Below are 22,308 nucleotides of genomic sequence, written 5' to 3'. Positions count from 1 at the left end.
GGGAATCTTTCAAAAATAGGCTTCGCTTCTCCTGAACGATGGTACGGATATTCTTATATTTTATTCTATTTTTTACACTCTCGTCCGCTCCGCGAGTTCTAGCGAGTAAAGGTAAACACAAAAACCTCCCTCTAGTACGGATTTGCCCTTTCCCGTCTGCACATTGGCGTGAATGCCGGCATTGTACAAAAACAGGCGAAAAAAACTTCCCACAGCTGAGCTAAAGAAGGACAAACAGAAACTCGTTTACTTGAGCACGCATCGACGAGAAGCGCCGTTACAGATTTTTTGTCTCCCACTCCCCTGCGGCGGGCGCATGTCGCAGTAAAACGCACTCGAAAAGCAGCCAAATTGGAGGAGCACACCGGGCGACCGTTATGCGCAACAACCTCGGTAAACTAGACCCGGACTCGCAAAGGAAAGGTGCTTCGCTTTTTCCCCCTTTCTGGCGGTCCCCCACCCGTGCGCGCAGCTCCGACGCTCGAAGCACGGCGCGCGCAATCGATCTCCCTTTCCCCGACGCCCGCAATCGCATCCCGGCTCTCTCCTCCTCGTACGAGACCGCGCCGCGGGCCCCAGGTTCATCCCGCCTCGCTCAGGAACCACCGCACCAGTCTCGTCTCAAGCCCGGCGCGGAGCGCAGCTGAGGCGCGCGCGCGCGCGGTCTTCGACTCGCGGTTCAGGGCCAGTCCGGCTGCGGTTACGGCCCCGGCTATGGATTACGACGACAACCCCCGCAGCGCCTCGGAACGAGCACTGGACACCCGCGCAAGTCGGCCGCGAGAGTAGACAACGCGCTTCCTAGATGCCACAACTGCAAGCAGATATTCTGGCACTGTGCGAGCTGTCTGTGCTGGGCGTTCTTCTTCCGTTGTCCACGAGGTGGCTTGCAGTATACAGCGTCCATTGGCAATGAATGCCTGTTTCGGCACTAGATTGGTAGACAAGACTACACGATTTGTGACGCAACGGCGAGAGTTCAACCGAACAAGGCGAGAAGAAGAGGAGCCTGGATGGTAGACTGTGTGTGCTATCTATAGAAGAAAATCGACACTTAAAGAAAAGAGCGACCAGAGAAGGCCACAAGAAAGTAACCTGTGATTCCGCGGGTGGCTCGGCGCCGTTGTCGAGCCAAAAGGAGAGATGAGTGATCACGGACGCTCAGTTATTCTCCTCGCGCTTGCATCTCCGTCTTCCGTGGTCTCCGGCCCGTCTTGCCATTGCGAACTTCGGGGCTCCGTCTTGGTGCGCTCGCCATGAATCTCCAGGTGCCCCAGGTGGGAGTGACGAGGAGTGTGCGATACAGCATTGCAGGAGCCATGGGTGGGGACGGCCGCCAGAGCGTGTGTCTCATACCCTTCGCGGCCGACAGAAAGGTGAGCCTCGTCAATACCTTCCCTCTCCTCTTCTCTTTCCCCTCTGCAGTGTCTGGGACATTTTGTAACCCAAAGATTGCGCGATGCTCATTAGGTCGCGTAGTGTGGATAGGCCTTATGTAAAAAACCTTGCCCTCAAGGTTTGGAGTTTGGTCCGCAACGGAGCTGAGGAAGCGACGTTGATCTATGTCGCAATCGAGGAAGATCCTCGGATGTCCATAAATTAGGATGCATCTAAGGTGCAACCGGGGTAACTCCCTACGCCATGGAGAGTTTACCCTCCAGAAATGCATCACCAAGATAAAACACGATAGCATATTCATTTCTTGTTCTAACTTTTCCTTCCCTCGCTCTGCGGGATTTCGTACTCCCTCCCTCAAGGCGCAGCTCACGAAAGCTGCCACATGACTTGATTATTTTTAAAGCCTTAGTACGCTGCTTCATTTTCCCTCCTACGCTCAGCCCCAGATGCGGCAAGTATGCTTTAGTAGGCGGCGACCATAATTCAGCATTATACTTTTGGTTTCCAAAGGAAACATCTGTGTCCTCACGATTGTTTCCTTGCAAAGACAGTTCTTTACCGGGTCTTCTCCGAGCAACAGTAGCGTTGAGGTTCTGAATTCTGGATCTACAATGGAATTACTCAACTAATACAAGAATCTGTACTTTTAGTTGGGATAACAAATACGTTGTCTCCGGCATGCGCCCGCTGACTCAGTAAGGGATCTGTCGACCATAGCGTACTTCTTATGCCATCTGTCGTACTTCCGTCGCCATCTGTCGACCATAGCGCACTTCCCTTGCCATGTGCTCTGGTAGCCTTTTCTCTCGCATTTGATTTCGTCGTACCTGGTTTTGGGAGGGGGGCCCAAAGTTCCCTTCGTGTTCAAAGGACGCAGCTCCAATGTTCATTCCTGATACAGTGAGTTACCAACGGCGACCGGCTTCGCGGGACGGCCCGCACGAGCAGAGTGCGTGCTGCCGTGTTTGTCGCCGTGCTAATCGTTGATGTGACCAAGCCGAGCGACGGTGCTCCGTTCCAATAAGGATTATGTTTGCCGTCAAAAGTTGCGGTGGTTATCCTTGTTGTCCGCCTCTTCCTTCGGCTTGGGCCTGGGCGTGAAGTTCTTACGTACATGGAGCATTCGCGTACGTGAAAGCATTTCCATGCGAATCAGCATCCGTGAAAACCGTTTGGTTTTCTTCTCTTTTCCGTGATCCTGCGGTATTCATCGGGCATAAAAACTTACGGCACGCTGGCTGGGCAGGATAGCTGAGTTGAACTCGTCCTACAGAAGGAAAACGCTCGAGAGTCATGGTGCCTGCGACGTTGCACACGAGCGATTTCTGTGGAACTTTTTAAGGGAAACAACCAACCTAGACTACGCTGAGCTTTTCGGTTCAATTTTGGAAGTTCTCGCCCATGGTTCAGTTCCGCCAGACATAACTGTTGTAACGGATGCACACACCACCGGAATTTATTGCGCACATGCAGACCAAGAACGAAGCGGGCTTATAAGGCCGACCAGTTAATCTTTTCGTAAGTTGGTCTGTGTAGTTCAGTTCATTTGCACCTACGGGAAATGCACAATTAAAAAGCGAAGTAAAATTGCTACGATTCGGTATGCGCACTGGCCGATGAGGTGTTTGGAGGCGCTTTGCGGCGACCCACAAAAGCGCTGCTGACCCAGCAGCCTCCATCCACAGTTTCGTTTCACAAGGTGCACGCGTCTTAAATTATGGTAAGAGGCCTTCTGAATAGTTTAAATGTAGATGAACACGACAGCGAGCAAACATGCTTCGTGGAATGCTCCATGAATAAAGTAAAAATGTCGACGGCGAGTCCGCCAAGTAAAGCCGAAGCTTGAACCCTAGCACAAGGGCACCGAAAGAAATACGAGGCTGGTTAATAGCAGGGATCTCCGTTGTGGCTCTGAATTGCAGCTAGAAATTGCGGTAATTTGAAATAAGGGCAATAAAGAAGTTGCAACCTTTCCAGTATTATTCTGCGGGTCCCACCGTTTCCGAAAAAGCGATATTTATCACAGAAGTCCCTAAGCAAGTAAAGCCAGGATTGCAAGTGTTTAGTCACCCTATTCCACACGTGTTACGGAGCTCCTTTAACAGTGCTGTAGATTTTTGAACTTTGTGGAACTTTTGAAAACTTTTATATATTCTCTCTAGCTCTCTGTCTCCGTCCAAAGCTGCCACCCAGTAAGTACAGTTCCCGTGTACGTATTACAACGTGCGGTAATCCTGGGCATAGATGTAACGTACACACACGTCTGCCGTAGTGGTTGTGCATTTAATAATTCTACCCACTTTTAGAAAGTTTTATTGCGCACTCTGGTAATGATGGAGTTTTGATAGTTGTCGGTCTCGTATGCAAGTTTTAATAATTGCTGAGATGTGTTACCTGCAGATGAGTTCTGATTTACTTTTTGGACTATCGCTCGTCTTCGTGGGAGGAACAAACAGAAAGAGAACAAGAAGCATACTCAAGACAACATGAACACTCACTTTCCTTTACAGACCATCTGTGCACGTAGAGAAACAAGGATGAAACCGACAGTAAACAAAGGAAAGAAAATAGCTCGTTTGCAAATGGTATAAATCATATGCAGCTACACACAAAAGAACAAACACTGTGTTATGCGAGCCTGTTCTTCGTCTCGTATGACTGTCTCTCCTTCGTTTCTTATCAATATTCCCCGTGTCTTCCAGGCGCTCTGATAAATATTGGAAAAGCCTCTGATGCCGTGGCCTGGCCCAAAAATTATCTTGTGCAACAGTTCCCAAACCTTCAGAAGTGTTCAGCTACATACATCGCGCGCTTAGTTTACCCTTCCCATCAGAGGGGAATTAGGCTACCAATTTTTAGATTTTGCTTCTTGGACTTCCGCCGGATGCGTCATGCATAGCTTGGCTTGCGTGAGTGAGTATAAATGATAGACTACGCAATCTGTGACCACTCCAGCTGGCCCGAATTCGTCCTCTTGGGTAACACTTTCTTTGCCTTCTGTTTTTTTTTTTCTCTTCTCCTTCGCCAGACAATGTCGCCGGAATAGACTCAGCGATATTTTCCGCTTCGCATGCAGGGGTTCTGACTCTGACCACTGGGACGTCTGAAATGGGAACTTTTCTTGTTTTGTTTTTCGGGTGCGTACTTCACGCCGCATAAACCGTGATCAGTGTTGCCATCGCTGGGCGTCAGACATCCGCTAAAAAGCAATGAGAAATCCGCAAGATTCCGCTAGATTCTAAAACATATCCGCTAAATTTCCCGCTAGGGACTATTTTATTTAAAAAAGCAATGCGATTTCGTATGATAAGTACCTTTATCATTCTTAAAACTCCCCAAAACTACGAAAGCTGAAATAACATATTAAAGAGTCTTCCAAGGAGTCTAACTAGAACACTAGCGGCTTTAGTGCTGCGGTGGTCGTCATTAGTCAACCTCATCACAGGTGAGGCTAAACGTTATAAATGTTCACACTGATGAAAAAAAAAAAAAAGAACTCACAGTTGAACGAAAAACACATCGAGGTCTTCGTCACCGCTGTCGTCGTCTGACACCATTTCCACAGGACCGCTGGTACTTGTTGAGGGGCCAGAAAGGTGGCTTGGTTGAACATACGTAGCAGATGTCCCGATTGCACTAACAACTGCCGCGGGAAGTTCATAATCAAAACAACTTTTCTGGTGTCGCTTCAGCCCCGCTCTTACGACTAGGATAGCGCTTGTTGTTTCAGGCTTCAGCTTGTTCCTCAGCATGGATTTTACTATGTTAAGCTGACTAAAAGTCCTCTTTACTTCGGCATTTGATACGGCAGCAGGAGCATCAACATGGCAAATCCGGTCAGGTCGGTGAACGGGTTTTCGCCGCAGGCGTCCTTATAGGAGTGAACTTCACACCAGAACGACTGCGTGGACGATATTTGCTTCCAGTCCAGGAGGGTAATTTTGCTTCACTGGTTTTGAATTTTTTCGATTGTCTCAGGGGGCACTGCCATTGCTTCAAGCAGAGGAATCAATGGCTCCTTCATGACGCACAAAGCGTTTTCGACCGATAAGAGTGATGTTTTCTGGATAACTGTGATGTTGTCTCGAAGTCGCTGTCTGATTTGATCTACTAGCGTGGTAATAAAACTTATGCAGCTTTCTCGCATCACAGCTTCATCTGCGAGAGAGAACCCGTCTGTCTTCTGAGCAAATTTCACATTGTCAACGTACGTCTCAAACAGGTAGCCCAGATATGGGTTGGGGTTCAAGTGGTCCTCAAGTCTGCACGTCAGAACGTCAATCTGTTCTGTCGGAATTACGACTTTTTTAACCAAGCTTGAAAGCAAAGTGAACAGGCGCCCTCCTATTATCTGAAGTTAAAAAATTTCTGCATTTTTAGAGGACACGGAAATGGTTTCGTGCAGGGTGGTTTTGAATCGGTGCACTGCGTGAGGTATCCGCCAGAAATCCGCTATGTATTAAAATGGCCCGTCAAAATATCCACTAGCCGCTAGACTAATTTTTTCCCCGTCAGAATAAAATGAATTCCGCCAGATTTAGCGGAAAATCCGCTAAATTGGCATCACTGACCGTGATACCATCGGCGAACCCACGCTCCGTGCGCACAAACGAGAGAAAGTACCCAAGTACAAAAAGGTTCCTCAGGAACTTATGTCCACTTACGGACGTTGGAAGCGAAAGCCTAGCGATTTTCAGACTTCTTTACTGCTGCATAGCATTTGCTTTCCTTTTGTCGATTTCGTATCTTCTTCTTTTGGCGTGAATTACTGCGACAGGCAGACCGACCACCATTCACACGGCGGCTTCCCCTACTGTGAGAGCTGTGCTCCGCGTGAATAAGTTGTACTCGCGTGCCGTCACGCTCACTTGTCACGCGACACGCACCAGGCTCATCATTGTTCCCACTCCGGCAGGGGGTCGAATTAAAGCAGTGAAAACCCGCTTATCTCCTGCGCTGGAGATTCAAGTTCAAATTCCAAAAAGACGAAAGCAAATATGCCTTGATTTATTTATTTCTTCTTTACAGCGGTGCCCATTTTAGCGCCATTTCGGTTGACGTTGACGACGACGGTCATTTTTCGCGTTTGATAAGTCGTCTAAGGCTTTCACCTTTATAAGTTAGGGACAGCCTTCGATCTACGATTAGAAGAAATATCTTTTTCCGAATCGCTCGGAAGATCAGAAGCATGTGCTTGCCCGCTCGCGTTCGCAAAAATACGTGAGTGATAGTTCGCCCGGTTTGAAATGAAGCCAGCCCGCATGCGACGGGACGAGTAGGAGTTTACGAATAGTGAAATGTTTCAGAACGGAGTCAGAAAAGCTACAAAAAGAAATCTACAAAAATTCTGACAATGGTTTACTAATGTGAAGCATTCTTATCCCGCTTATCTAGAGTGTGAGTTCTATGCAGCCAAATATGGCTATGAGTAGCGAAAGCCGTGGAATTATTCTATTCTTTTAGTGTACACCACTTTGGCGGCTGCTACTGTGGTTTGACATCGGTGCCGGCGTCGTAACAGAGCTAGCAAAGACAGAAAAAAAAATACGGCGGAGGAAAGTGCGGCGAAAGTGTGAGGAAGAGGCCAGTATGCTGAGCCCGCACGAGATGCTCCTTTGGGGCGACGCATGGTGAAAGTGCGAGGGGGAGGCAGTGAGACATGCTGGGCAGTGGCGACGCTCTGAGAGATGTCGCCATAGCATCGCGTGCCGTCGTGCGTTCGATGATGATGTGCGTTCACTTGCTGAGACGCAGTTCGCGCCGCCGACGCCGAGGCTTGCCATCGCTGCTGTCGAGAGAACACACGAGTGAATGCTGCCTCAGCGCAATGTAGCGCTAGGAGTGAGTGTTGAACAACGAGTAAGGCAAACGGTGGATGTGCTTCGCGTACTCCCCGTTGCGTGGTTCATCCGAACCACGCGACATATGCATGGGAGGTTCAAACACGATTTTTAACAACATGCTCGACGGCGGCGACGCGCTGTGGTTACGGCAGAGTGGCGCGCGCCGCCGTGCGTTCGCTGATCCCGCAATCCCTCCCTGAGACGCAGCCGCTAGGCGCCGTGACCGGTAAGACTGCAGTTCCCGCTGCGCACAAATTTCGAATTAGGGACTAAAGTAATCGCGAGCCATCTTTTTAGTTTTTCTTTTGTTTCTTCTCGCCAATAGTGTAAATTCATTTCGTCATTGCTAATGAGTGTCTTGACTTCGCTAACTGGGTTATTTTTTATGAAGATGCAAGGCGTAATTCAGAGTTGGTCGGTTTACACTATTTTTTATTCGTGTGTCCAACGTTATTTCGCGGGCTTTTTTTTTCTTTGTTTAGTGTTTAGCTTTGGGGGAGATGTATAAGATGCATATTTTTTTATTTCCTCAGATCATTTTTGTGAAAATTTTACTTTTCTTCTTTTCTTAACTTCTGGTTTTCCGAAATTATGTCATACAAATTATCTGCATTTACACTACTGCAGTCAGCGCTCGTCAATTCGAACTCAGACAGAACAGAAAACCTGTTCCAATTAACAGGAGTTCGAACAAGCGGGGGTCCCTTCGATTGGCGGTACAGGACACGCTATCAGCATTAGAAACGCATTCGCGATAATGTGGTCGGTATTGCACGTCCTTCGTAATGCACTTTCAATAATTACGTGCTGGGAAAGTACGGGATTCGCAACGGTCAGTTCGAGATGCGAACCTGAAGAAGCAGGCGGGCACTTCCGGATGTGTACGATCCATAGCGCGAAGGTCGCATGGTTCATGCCAGATGCCTCAGCGTACGAGGGGCAGGCACGCGGTTACGGTTTTAGATGCGACTGCATCTCATTCACTCGCCTTGTCCAAGCAGCGTCGTCGGCGTTGTTGTCGTCTGCCCCTCCCCCATTCTCCTCGCCGTGCGAGCTGCGCTCTCAACCGCTCACCCCCTCTCCTCTCCGATGCCCCTCTCTCGCAAGGGGCATTGGATTGGATTCGAATTGATTGGCTTGGCTTGGCTTGGCTTGGATTGGATTTGGATTGGATTGGATTAAAGTGGATTGTGTTGGATTGTGTTGCGCCATAGCCGCGGAAGACGCACTGGCGCCGGCGCGTCCCCTCACCGTTATGCGCGCTATAAAACGCAGTGCCTGCGCCGCTCCGCTCCATCGTTCCAGCGCCGTTCCTCCGCTGTCCAACGCTGCAACGTGAACACCCTATGCGTCGCATCTACACAGGGGTTCCCGCGAGGGGAGGTGGGAGTTTTGGGAAGCTGGGGAGGCTAGTGACGCATTGAACTTTGGCTTTGGACTTCGAATTTCACGAAAAGTAGTCTGTGTGGGCGGGCAATATTGTTCGTGTTAACATGCATGGCGCGTGTTTCAAGTTCGAATTAGCGCGAGCGTTCGCCCCATTCAAATACGCGTCACTTTGCGGGACTAATTGACCTGTTGGAATCATCCGTCAGTTCGAATTATGCGACTTCGAATTAACGAGGTTCGACTGTATAACAATTACAGGTGGTACTTCCGCCAAATCTCCATTTTTGTGGAAATGCAGGGCGTTACACGGTTCGCCATTTTCGCTATTCTTTATTCATAATTTAAACGTTTTTTTTTTCGGGCGTTCTTTGTTTCTTTTCCGGTTTTAGGGAAAATGTATAAGATGCATCTTTTCGATTCTGTCAAATCATTTTTGTAAAAATTTTATTTTTATACTTCTCTTATTCTTGATTTTTAAGATTCTGCCGGGCAAATTATCTTCAGTTAGGCTATAATATCGATTAATGTTGTTAATTCCGGCAAATCTGCGTTCTTGTGGAAATGAAGGGGGGTACACGGTCCTGGCTGCAGGGTTACTCGTCAAAGAATGCTACGCATTAAAATATCGCCGCTAAGTCAGGTGCCGTTATTGCCGTCGGTTCCACGGGTTTCGTGCTTGCTATGTCTGCGGCGGAGCTCCTGCATAGCGCGCGCGTGAGAGCCTTGCGGTTTGCAGTCCATCAGGTGGACGCGGCCAGAACCTAATGGTGTTCGCCCGATGCGTCTGGGACGTCAGCGGCGCGGCTCGCACCGACAGAGCATGACAGCCGCTCTTTTTATGTATACATTAATGGATAATTGGAAGAGGAAGGTCCACCAGCAGGCGTAAATTGACTCGCCTAGGGGCGGATACCAGAAGTCCTACTTTTTTAAGACATAAAATTCATTTAGCTTACCGATAAACAACTCATCTTTGAAGAGACGGCCAACCGATTTTTGTCGAGTATATTTTCTTTATCCGAAATGAAAGGGCATCACTTAAAACACCTTAAACCGAAACGGTTTTGCTGATAGCGCCCTAGAACTTTTACATCGGAAGTTTTGGGTCTACAAGCCTTACCTGCGTTGTCAAAAGGAATGCTGGCAACCATGACTGTGAGCCATGCGGAAACATAGGGTGCGTTCCAATTTACCGTTTAGACAGCTTCGTTGCCGTCTTCGCGGACAGTCCGCCATGTTAAGCCCCGTTCCAATTCGAACGAAGCAGTCAACGAAGACTGCTTCGAGGAGACAGCATCGAAGTCAGCAACGATGCAGGCTACCTTCTTGTCTAAACTAATAAGTGACGCCAGCGCCTCCTTTTTGCGTATTAATGTTGAAACAAAAGCACTTGTTCCTTTATTTAAATATTTAGTATAAGTTACTAGTGATGAAGATGACTTTGTTTAATTTTTTGAATTACGTAACGTTTATACTAACAACGGTAATAATAGTTACGAAACGTGCGGCTTCCGCAACTCAACATGTCTGCTATGGCGCTGTCGTCTGCGCTGGTGTTGCGCTTGCGACCGCGGCGCCGTTCCAATTTTACTCCTTTAGACGTCTAAATGAATAGAATTGGAACGGTGCCGCCGTCGCAAACGCAACACCAGCGCAGACTACAGCGTCGTAGCAGACATGTTGATATGCGCAAGCCGCAAGTTTTGTAACTCATATTACCGTTGCCATTACAAACGTTACGTCATGTAAAAATTAAAGAAAGTCATCTTTATCACTAGCAAACTATGCTAAATATTTAAATAAAATAACAAGTGCTTTTGTTTCAACATTAATACGCAAATAGGTGGCGCTGGCGTCACTTTTTAGTTTAGACAGGAAGGTAGCCTGCATCGTGGCTGACTTCAATGCTGTCTCCTCGAAGCAGTCTTCGTTGACTGCTTCGTTCGAATTGGAACGGGGCTTAACATGGCGGAATGTCCGCGAAGACGGCAACGAAGCTGTCTAAACGGTAAATTGGAACGCACCCATACTTTTCACGCTTTGAAATCGATGAAGGTATTGGGAAACGTAAGATAGTTTCACGTTTCGACGCTTAATGGCGCCATCTTTCAGATATCATAAATTTTAATGCGAAATTAAAGTTTTTTCCACCTGTTTATTTAGAAGTTCCCTGCGGTTACCCCAGTACGTAAAACGTTGGGGTTCACGTGAGCTATAGGAAATGCCCTCTACAAAATCGGCTGTCTGTCTCTTTAAATTTCTGTTCGTTTTTTCAGGCGTACATGCGCCGACTCGACACATCTAGCTCACATAACCGAAATACAACGTACAGTCATGAACAAATGAAACGCGATCACGAAAATATAAACCAAAACGCAGAAATAGCGGCATTTATTTCCGCGCGAGTGAAATTGTCGCATGGCGTTATTACAATACAAGATTGAAAATGTATTTTCTGCAAATACACCAGTAGCGAGCCATTATGCTATCACCACTATCCAGATTCTTTGATTTTGCGTGTTCTGGTTCATATTTTTGTGTTCTCATTTCATATTTTCATGAGTGTACGTTCAGTAATGTGAATCGAGCCCAGTTGCCACAAGTTTTAAACGGAAATCACAACCACTCAGCCCCAAGCCATTTCTTTGTTGTTGTTGTAACAATGAGATACCGAGGATTTGCATGCAAATTCGGTGTCATGATGAAGTTCAGGGGCTAAACAGTGATACGTCGTAGTTCGTATAAGTTGCTTTAACTTGAACCAGAAACCCCAAAAGTGCAGGTCACTTTTGGGGTTTCCGGGTCATCACCCTTCAAATCGTCAAAGGTGATTATGATGAAAAGTTGATCATCACCACCCTTCAAAGGTGCTGATGATCAACTTTTTTTTGTCTAAAATTAAGAAAGGAACGGCGCGGGAGGAGGGAAGTGGGAGGTTATAGAAACACCTCCACTTTTCGTACGGTGGATTGTAGCAATTCAGCCCAGGCGACGTCCTAAGCAAGTTGGACGAGAGCTTTTTGAAGGTCAGCATCGCAGCTTAACAGTAACGCTTCTCCCTGCTCTAGTGTGGTGATCAAGAGAGATAATCTAAGGGTGGAGGGTTTAGGAGAACATTCCCGTGCAATGAGAGTGAGGGATGCACGGTTCTCACACCATTGGCGTGTGTCTTGATAGGTGTCAGATCTGAACGTCCGTGTCACGTCGAATAGAAGAAAAACCTCGCGAACCGGCCCATTTTTGGCACATACACACACCGAGGGATTGGCCAAGGATTTCGCCAGAGAAAATTGGTAACACGGGTCGCGTATTATAAATACACATACATGCCACACGGCAGCCCATTCCACATACATGTATGCGGGACTGACCACGAATCACACCTATTGGGGGGGGGGTGAAAATGGTAAAGAAGAAGATAATGATCATGAATAAAAGCTATGCGAGCCATACTATAAAATACCAGCATTCTTTCGCGCTGCCTTCCTGCCGAGTGCAACGGCGCGAAACCGGCGTTGCACATAGAAGAAGGCACAGGACAAGGAGCCTTGTTCGGTGCCTCCATCTCTGTGGTACGCCGGTTTTGCGCTGTTTATAATAAAATCAATTCATACCAAGTTGCCCATTTTTGCGTTCTTTTGCTGTCTAGTGTGTTTGCTCAGCCAGGCGCTTTATTTTACATTTTTATGCACTCGGAGGCTTCGCCGGAAAAGGTCAATTCAGTTATATCGCCTGTCCTCCAGACCGTTTTATTTGCTGGTGTTGTTTTACTTTACGTTACTACCAACCCAATATGCATTCGGGGTTAACAAAACACTGCTAACATTTGCTATGTTTGTATGTATTGGCGCGAATATGTCCGACGTTTACTTTGCGCTGCGCAATGTTGACATAGGTGAACGTACTCACGAATGCTAGTAGGTGCGATAGTTGCTGTATACTATGCATGGGTCTTGTTCATAGACGGGCGCCAGCGGAAGTGTTTTCTTTCGTTCTTTTTACAACGGTGCGGTTCTCACGAGCTGAAAAAGAGTAAAAAAGCGCCCCCCCCCCTAAACAAACAAAAAAAAACGCTAAACAATGCACTCGTGACGTTCACCAACCCAGACAGAGAACAAAAGCAGCAAGAGCGGGCCTCAGAGGGCCGTCTGCTTAGAAATGCGTGCGAACTGAGAGAAGCATAGCTTTAGAACGCCAGCAAATGGCAAAAACCGTTGCTAAAGCCACTGACACAATAGAAATGTCTGCGTTCGCCTTAACTCTACAAAAATAGGAGTAATGGCGCATTCAGCTAGCAGACAAAAATACATAAAAAGCGCTCCAGAGGGTGGAAAAGAAGAGAGAAGGCTCCTTACTGGAAAAGCAGAGTGTAAAAGGAAGAATATATTTGGCGCAGCAGCATTTATATTTTTCGCCTTTAAGTGGTCAGTAGGTTGTTTGCTCGTGTGAAAAAGCGAGTCATTTCTTACGTTGTGCATATCAAGCACGTCTTTCTTAACTCCTTTAGCTAAAAAATGCGGCGCCCCTAAATCCGCGTATGAAAGGCGCGACCGGAAGCTGGGGGCAAAACTGTACCTGGTGGGTGATTCCTTTGATGACGCTGTGCACGTGCATCCCTGCTGCCTCGTGGGTAATTTACTAAACGGTGCTAACTGGCGTAAGGAGTGCAGTTTGTGCCTGAGGTGTATGTTTCGTGTTGGCGCCCGTTGCTGATAGTGAAGCCAAGCCTTGACGAGAAGAACCCTCCGGTTTATTCGGCGGCCAGTTTTCTGGCATACATTGGGAAAGGGCGGAGGACACAGGAAAGGCGAACGCACACAGCGAGGTTGCGCCGCGATGTGACGACAAGAACATTCCGCACGCGCGTGTAGGCTGACGCGCTTGCCTCGGCTATCACACATGATACAGTTTAGAAACGCAGCAGCAGCACTGGAGCAAGTGTCTACTTAATCGTCTGCGTCTACATCATATAGTGAGCAGCCGAAGTGTGGCCGCCCGCGGCAGATCAGCACTGGGAAGTTCCGTCGAAAGGTCGAAATATGGCGGGTTTGTCGTATCCCGGTCTTCTAAATTCATATACTCGGAACTACTAAAGCTACTAGCTTTTAAGTGTATCTCATTTGGGGGCTCTACGCACTACTAAAATTAGGAGCGCAAAACTAAGCGATACTAAATGCATCGAAATAACTTAGAAGTATTCAGTAAGCATGAAGCACGAACACAATATTAAAACGTGGCTTCTGCCGTTATTTCAACACCACGTTTCCTTTCGTATACAAAACACCCGCGCTCTGGAAACTTATAGAAATTGACTATTGCTGGTCACACCCCAAAAACTCAGTTGATTTTAGAGGTGCCAGGAAAAAGAACTCCCACGGTGGCTACAGTTCACAATATTCACTCAATAAACGCTCCGTACCACAAAAGCCAGGAAGAGCTATTTTCTTGATTTCAATACACAGCTTTACGATTCCCGTCGAGCGGTTTCGCCGTCGCGGCAAATTTGACCTTCAGGCATCACGTGACTCGTCGGGCTGAACTCCAACGACGGCCATGTTCGCCGCTGCCGCCGCCAGCTTGGCGCGTGCACTGCCCGCAGCTGGTCCGCACCTGACCACGTGACTCGCCGCGTGCACATGACCATGAATGATAGTCATTACAACGAATTGGACTTCCTATTTTCATGCCCGCACTACGGTCGCTAGGGACCACATCTCCTGGATATTGTCACAGAGGGGTGGCTGCAGCCATTCATGCATATGTGTCCCAGACCAGGCGTCTACCCTGTTAGCTTTGATTATTACGGGTACGTTTTCTCAAACTCAACCGCAACTTTCAATTTTAAAGGACCCCTGCAACGCTTTTTTTGTGGGTGCTTTTCTGCCAGTAAATGGTTTCTTCGTGTCGTGAACAGATAGGCGCAAAAAGAATTATCGAGATCGGTGCAGAAATACAAGAGTTATTCAAATTTTAATTTCAAAAATGCAGGCAAACGCGCTGCTCGCGACGTCACACCCGAGGCCAGGGGATATGACGACGAAGGGCGGGCGCCCCGCGATTGGTTCACTTTGAAATATTTTGTCTAGCGCCATTGTGTTTACCAAACAAACCTTAATAGCAACTTGTTTTCCTTTGCAATTTTGAAACAATCACAACAAAGTTACTATGAACCCGGAATAGAAAATAACTGAATAAAAGTGGCGATAGAGGGCACAAACTATTTCCCCACTTCAAGCGCTTGTGCGTTTCCACCTCCACATTTTTTGCACACGGTGCACAACGCCGACGACGCCAACGACGCCATCCTGCCTGTTCTGTGACGACGCGCCTGAGCCGCCGCGAGCAGCTTTCGCGCTCGTTTTTCCTCGCCTGTGCATGCAGTTTCAACATGCGTTTGTGAACCTTTCTTGCCATGGCAAGCAAAAGAAAGTGCGCAGTACCTGGTTGTGTGAGTGAGGGCGCCGGCAGCGTGTCTTATCACAGGTTTCCTACTTCTGTCGAACGACGGAAACTTTGGCTGGAAGCCCTTGGCCTTGAAAAGCCACTGCGACAACAGATATGCTCGCAACATTTCGAGTCGGACTCTTTTGTTAGTTCCGCGGTACCAGAGGCCTGGGAAGGAGCTGGCTACAAGCGACGGCGGCTTCATAATGACGCAGTGCTGTGTCCAGCGCGTGTCTCCGCACGTTGTTGGACACTACCGATGAACGGATGAGAAGTGACATTGAGGTGAGTGCGACGTGAAATTTCTCCCTTTTCTCGTCCTGGGAAAAAAAAAAATTGGTGTAGCGGTTCCGCCGCTGTCTACGGACGCTGTAGTCCCTGGTTCGATTCTTGCAACTTTTTCTTTTTTTTTTCTGTCGTGTTTAGCGTTTTGTAATAGATATACTTCACGCTCGCTTGGCAATTCACGCGATGAGAGCAGTCGGGCTTGGTTTTTTACTCAAGCGGCCGAACCGCTCCCGCTCACTGGAGCCAAGGCCGACGACATCACCAGTTACGCCTGATCTCCTGTAATTATTACCAGTGATTAATAATTAACAGTGACTCCGGCTAGTCAGTGAGCGGAAGCTGTTTGGCCGGTTGGGTAAAAATCAAGACCGACTGCTCTCGCTTAATTATTGTGAAGCGGGCGTCGGGTGGCGGCTTTGAGATCCGTCTGGATCTGTATCATCTGTACTTGTTAATAATGATTAATAATTATCGGTGATTCTGGCTAGTCAGTGAGCGGTAGCGGTTTGGCCGGTTAGGTAAAAATCAAGAAAGACTGCTCTCAACGCGACTTGTGTTTCCTCTGGACGGAACTTTAGTGACAGTTGCCGTTCCGTCTGGACGGAACGCTAGACGCAGCCTTTTGAAATTCCTTCACCATTCTGTTTTGTGAAGTCAGAGCTTGCTGAAAACACGGCGTTTGTGAGCGCTCTTGCGTGTTAACAGTGCAATGCCGAGCAAGCAACGGTGCAAACGCAGTGCGCTCGCAAAAGATTGAGCATAGGTAACGTAAGGTATGAACCAAGTAGGTTCTTACGGTGATCTTAGCCGGCGCTTAGGCCTGCACCACTGCGCAGTCAGTGTCTTGGAATTGCGAATGGTGCCAGAAAAAAAAAAAAACTGACCAAATCTGGGTAGCGTTTGAGCGAAACTTTTCTGCTCTAAATTCGAAACCAAAACTGACCGGCACATAAATGTGGCGAGTGCAATGTTGGAAAGTAGACAATTTTTGGGGGTATAAATGAAAAAAGTGTTTCCAGAACGCAGCTGACAACTTTCATTGCCACATTGTAACGCAGCTGACAACTTTCATTGCCACATTGTTTATTTTTGCAGGATGACGCAGTGGTGCTCGAGCACGCAGCTTGCAATGATGGAAACTGCCTGGAACCTCTTCCACCTGTATTGTGTTACCAGGCAAGTTTTTTACTTGTTTCGCATGAGAAACAGACCTTCAGAAGTGCAGTGTATAAAACCATGCCTCCCCTGACCTTTCAGGAGGGCACCCTAGAGCGCAACCGGGCAAAGAGGTTGTGGGCCTGGTCAAGACGCCGCCAACCTACGGTTAGTATACTATTTTTTGCGCAAACATCTTCTAATAGAAGTTTCCTCCACAGGGTATGTTCGCAAACTAGTGCATGAAATGCTGGATGTGTGTGAGGAAACCCCATCATTCCGGCAAGCCCAAAGGAGTGGACCACCTCACAGTGATGATCCTGCACCTATGACCAGCCTGAACGGACCAAGACAAACAACTGCAGATCTCGTCTGTGCATACAGATCCCGCTTTTCTAAGCAGATGCCAGACCTTGATGATGGGGAAATAAGTGACGTGTGCAGGGGTATGTGAATGGTGGCGGTGGAGTGCAGTGGGACAAAATGACTGTGATGTGAAGTGATCGGTGTGTGCCTCTTCATGAATATTCTTTTCAACTTCACTGTTCTACGTCCGCTATGTCAAGCCATGCAAAGTGGTTGTGCAGCTTGGTGAAGTGACCGGTGTGAGCCTTTCTTTCGTTCTCAACCTGTCATTGCAGTTGACTATTCCAGGCATGGTGCTGTGTTTGAAATTTCTGGATCATTCATAACACATTTGAGTAATCAAAAGCTCTGTAAAATTTCGGTGATTTGATTTTAGGGTTTAACGCACCGACGCAACGCAGGCGATGAGGCGTGCCGTAGGGGAGGGCTCCGGATTAATTTTGACCACCTGGGGATCTTTAACGTAAGCCGAAAGCGCGTACACACGAGCATTTTTGCTTTTTGCCTCCATCAGAAAAATGGCCGCTGCGGCAGGGAATCAAACCCATGTCCTCGTGCTCAGCAGCACAAAGCCTTGGCACTGAGGCACCGCGGTGGGTTGTGAAATTTTGATCCTCAGCTAAAATGATTAGTTTCTGTGGTAGTTAGGACCAGTATGGCCTTGTTCACAGTCTGCATTTAGGTCTTACAGAAAGAGAAAGAGTTGCTTTTTAAATGTGCCAACTGTCACACATTGCAGCTCTTCAGTAGAAGGCTTTGCAGTGTACTTGGATTATTACAGTGTGGCCTGGCACAGTCTTGTCTGCCATAGCTTTAGTGTATGCTTCTAAGTGTTTCAGAAGCTGTACAGGAAATGCCGCAACCATGTAACAACTTGAAGGAACTTTAAAAAGGGACCCGTACTACTACACTATGATGCAAGTGCGAGCCCTCCCACCTTTCCTTTCATTGTACCTCAAGCGCACCTCTGGGCGTGCTGGAGAAGGGCAAAGAAGCTGAGAGAGGAGAAATCTTTTGCGTGCCCTTAGCCACTGTGACTAGGAGGAGGTTCATCAAAATTAACAAGAAGCATTGGCCTGCCGCAACCCTGATCAAACCCACATCCTTGCGCTCAGCATCATGCTTTAGCCACTTAGCGTTAAATGGACGCTGCAACACCTTTGATAAGGGCTTTCACTCCTTCCTTTGTGTCTGGAAGCACTGCAAAAGCTATAGTTATCGCCAGTATGGAGCAGAACTGTGCAATTTGCTCGTCGCACCACATACGCCTTTCATTGCTGCTTTGTTTTTGTGACTTTTTTAAAGTTGCTATCGAAAAGCGTTCATTGCCGCGACTGAAGGAAAACCGGCCAACAGCCGCTACATGGCTTTAATGACGTAATTCAAGCAGTCGAAAGACGTCAAGACTGGGAAAGAGAGAAAATCTTTTTAGCGAGCTTACAAGTTATCCGATGGGCATGAGCAGTTATTTTTGGCGGAGGTACTTAGCGACCCCCTAATCTAAGTACTTGGTGTGTTGGGTGACTAAATTCTGCAAGCATTTAAGATTTCAAAAAAGGTTGAAGACAGTGTTGCAGGGTCCCTTTAATCTGCCTGTTCATTGTTTTAAGAACATTTAAAATTACATTTTCTCAGCCATGTATTTTTATTTCAAAATGATCTTTGAGTGGTGTGCACCTCAAAAATGAAATTGGTGGAAATTTTGTACTGTGTAGGTGAATCTATGCCGGAAAAAGTATGCGAGGATGCAACTGTTCAAAATTTATTGTCCTTATTGTAGTGAATTGTGCTAGCGTTCATTTGAGCAAAAGGCTGGAGTGGCAGGGAAACAAATGTACAATCATGCTCCTCCTCTTTGGTGAGGCCTTCAACCTTAAAGTTCAGGATATTTGAATCCTGTATACGATTCCGATGGGAACATTTTTCGGATCATCCAAACTGCACAAGATGGTATGACCTTCCTTTCGCCTTTCCGCAGTCTTCCCCAAATCCATCTTGCAAATTGCCGGTATGCAACGTAACGATACTTCCTGAAAGAGAAGAAAAAAAGATTGTTTTATTTAAAAACGCTTTTATGTGTAGTGGCATTGAAAATTGTTGCTTTGTACATCTATTTGTAATGAATTCATGATGCTTAAAACTAATCATCCTTCAAGTTATGCAAATTATGGCTGTTGTCCTTGGAATGGTTAACACTAAAATTTCTCGAACCAAGCTACTTTTGCTTCATAAGAACCTTGATGATTTTGATCACACCTTGAAATTACTAGAAGGCACTTTTGACACGTGCATCAGGCGAACAAAATGTATGGGCAATTATCTACTTCCTATCAAGATACTGATCTCTCATTGCACCAAAGGCAAGTATCGCATGTTTTTTTGGGTCGGCAAACAAAAAAAAAGACCGTTACTGTTACAGCTACAAATTCTATTGTACAATGTGGGAACCAGTTTGATAGCTTTTCATGCTGTGTACATGGCTGTGCTAACCTTTAGTGTCAGCTGTTATTCCAGGTTCTTCCCATCTAACCAGTCTGACTTGTTTAAAGAAAGTGGGCACTGTGAAACAGGACTATTAACCCCAGTAATCAAACAAATACAGCACCACTTATGAAAAACAGACACTGATGTTAAGCCGATATTTTTTAGTAACCATGCATAATCACTTATATGTATGTTTCTAGATATTGCTGTGTTCGATTTTAAGGGTCAAGGTTCAGTTCTGATCTCATTTCTCTTTTTGTCATGAATTCGTTGCTTTTGAAATATGTGTGATGGTGCTGTGAACTGAATACAAGTGTCCACAAGTTTTGTTTACCTCTGTGTGCAGATTTTTAGTGAAAAAAATTCCCTTTAAGTATGCTACACACATCCCCTTTTGTATTGTGTGATCTAGGCACAGTTGTGGGAGGCCAAGATTTTTTCTAGCTTTTTTTTTTGTTAATCCTTCTTCCCTTATTTGTTCAGTGAAAATAAAAACTTTTATTCATTCAGTGCTGTGATGTTTGTGCCACTTGTGTATAGTCAACAGGTTGTTTGTTTTCTGGAGCTGCATGTGTAAAAACAATGGCCTATTTGGGCTTGTTTGTTTGAAACAGCTGATCTTGCAAGGCACTTTGAACGCAAGTGCCTATTCTGTTGGAGTGTATCAATAAAGGCTTGTCTTTTATGCTGAGCCAAGTATTCTGTAGTGGCCTGCACATGCTTGCGTGCATTGTAATCCAGTTATGTGAAAAAAGAACTGGGCCTCACAAAAATAGCTGGATCGCATAAAAAACAGTTTGTGCAATGCCGCAAAGTGAAAAAAATGCTTTTATGCCACTGTGTACACCAGTACATCAGGTTGTAGGCCTTTGCCGTTGTGTCTGGCAGTAAGGCAAGTAAAATACCCCTGAGGAAAAAAAACGAGTTCAAAAATTTTTTTTTTTCAGAATTTCAAAAAAGAGTTTTTCTTGAGATTCTGCCTAATAAGGTAAATAGTGCATAAAGCTTACGTGCAATGATGCACCAGTTATCCAGACACGTCGCCAAAGGCCATTATAACACCCTCGCAAGTTTTTAATATCAGTGGAGCAACGACCGGTCCCGGTCGTCGCCTTATCCCGGTGTCCAGTGCCGAAAAGGCGAGAGCACGCACATACAACTTTCTGCTGTAGGACTCGTCTGCTATGCTGTTCTCGTCAGAGCAACACACCACCTGGTTCTTTTTGCGAAGGTCGTTTTGCTAGTCGCCAACGGTACCTATAAGCAGCGTAAACATTATTGATGCCCGTGCATGTCGAACGCACATTGGAAATGCGCATGTGCTTCAAATAACTCCGTTTCTAGTAAACAAAGCCACGCCGATACCGTGACAGGACGTAAATCGCCCTCAATTGCGAAAATAGTGGAGCAGACGATGCTTGCAAAAGACGAAGCTCTTGCGCGTGCCCATGAGGACACCGCGATAAATAAAGATGCCGGTCGGTCGTCGCTACCGTGATATGAAAAAACTGGGAGAGCGTACAGTAAGGTGTCATAGTGCCTTCTATGACAGCTTATTCGCGTCCGGAGTGCAATTAGAAAATAAAAAAAACGTTCTTTATGCAGTTTGCGCACGCAATGTCATAAAAGCGGGCAAAAAGTACGGTAAGAACATTGGTGGAAATAAAACTGATTGATTGATTGATTGAAACCGCAGTGTGCCTTTTGTTACTTGTTACTTTTGCGGGAGCGGGAGCACCACGGCGAGTCAGGTGAAATTAAACGTTACTCACTTGTGGATTTCAACGTCCGGCACGTCGCCTCGTTCTTCAAGCTCGTAGTATGCAACCCGCAGGACTTCTACGTCCAGGCAAAGAATAAAAAAATACTCGTCCTCGGTGATGCACCGTTGCGGGCTGCGGGTAACGCACTGCGGTACGTCGAAGCAGCAGCGGCGCTCAACCGCTTCTGCCATCGGCTGACATCGGCCGCAATGACACCTGCAGGTAAACGGTAATCGTTGCACCGCATCAGAAAGCCTAACAAAGCAACTTTTTCGCGTATCTGCCGATATTTACCAGCCAGCGTCGTCCGGGTGAGGCGGTTCCTCGGGCGCCGGGGGCGAGCTGGAACGCTCGGAATCGTCAGGTGAAGCCGGTGAAGCGCAGCACGGCTCCTTCGTAGGCGTGTCGCTATACGGCACCACATTCATGTCGCGGCTGCGTTGCAGCAGAGCGCGCTCCAAATCCGATAAATCGTCAAAGGACATCCTGGCGTTTCGGCGGCGGCACGTGCGTTTCACTGGTGTGTGCGGGTCAGCAGCGTGAGTGTAACCATAGAAACGACGCAGTCAAAAAGCGTGGCAAGCAATCCCTCAGGTCTAGCCACTGTGGGCTCAGAACTTCCGGGACGTCACATTTTTCGCCGTCCGCATTGGTCGCGCAAATCAACGTCATCGGTGAAAGCGGGAAAGCGAGCAGCGGTCGCCCCGTTTACGAGAGAGAGAGCAACCATGCATTTGCTTGTATTTTTAAATTTAAAAATGGAATAACTCTTTTATTTGTGCACGGATCTTGATAATTCTTTCGGCGTCTGTCTCTGCATAACACGAAGAACAGACGTAAAGCCTGAAAAGTACCTCAAAGAAAAGCGTTGCAGGGGTCCTTTAAGTGCAATGCACTTCTTAAGCGACCCTGAACCTGCGTCCACCGGCGATGTCCGCATCACATACCCACGTGGGGGATTGGCCAGGAATCGGGCGTGAGAAGGGCTAATGCACCCGCTTAAAGGAGTACTGACACGAAATTTCAAAGCTGAGATCCGCTCTAGCAATCAAGTACAACGACAACACAAATAGGTGTCTGTGAATAAATGCATCTTTCTTTCTTTGTAGTTGTGTGTGTGTGTGTGATCTCTCTTTCGCGAACATTACCGAACCGCGCAAATTCAACTCGTGCATTCG

At 47.1% G+C, this 22,308-nt stretch overlaps 2 protein-coding genes and 1 long non-coding RNA gene across 3 annotated transcripts in view; 2 read left to right on the top strand and 1 right to left on the bottom strand.

Annotated features, from left to right (window-relative positions):
- The first annotated feature begins 634 nt into the window (after positions 1–634).
- Trpm (transient receptor potential cation channel, subfamily M) overlaps positions 635–22,308 on the top strand; it is a 266,832-nt gene continuing 245,158 nt past the window's right edge. The window contains exon 1 of the mRNA XM_077700146.1: positions 635–1,376. Coding sequence (XP_077556272.1) covers positions 1,257–1,376 — 120 coding nt within the window. The 5' untranslated portion in view covers positions 635–1,256. The remainder of the gene's footprint in view (positions 1,377–22,308) is intronic.
- Positions 14,952–19,419, top strand: LOC144170376 (uncharacterized). Its single transcript, XR_013322603.1, has 4 exons — positions 14,952–15,359; positions 16,458–16,538; positions 16,620–16,685; positions 16,739–19,419. It is a non-coding gene; the product is annotated as an uncharacterized LOC144170376 (long non-coding RNA).
- LOC144170952 (P2X purinoceptor 7-like) lies at positions 18,680–22,010 on the bottom strand. Its single transcript, XM_077700946.1, has 4 exons — positions 21,425–22,010; positions 21,140–21,346; positions 18,788–18,913; positions 18,680–18,695 (listed from the first exon to the last, which is right to left on the bottom strand). Exons 1-4 carry the CDS (start codon positions 21,613–21,615, stop codon positions 18,680–18,682), a joined length of 540 nt encoding a protein of 179 aa, XP_077557072.1. The 5' UTR covers positions 21,616–22,010.

The sequence above is a fragment of the Haemaphysalis longicornis genome, unplaced genomic scaffold (assembly GCF_048455015.1).
Source record: "Haemaphysalis longicornis isolate Haplotype H1 unplaced genomic scaffold, Haemaphysalis longicornis Haplotype H1 scaffold_2, whole genome shotgun sequence".
Lineage (NCBI taxonomy): Eukaryota > Metazoa > Arthropoda > Arachnida > Ixodida > Ixodidae > Haemaphysalis > Haemaphysalis longicornis.
The sequence above is the reverse complement of the archived record's forward strand: the minus strand, read 5'-3'. Positions and strand labels throughout refer to the sequence as shown.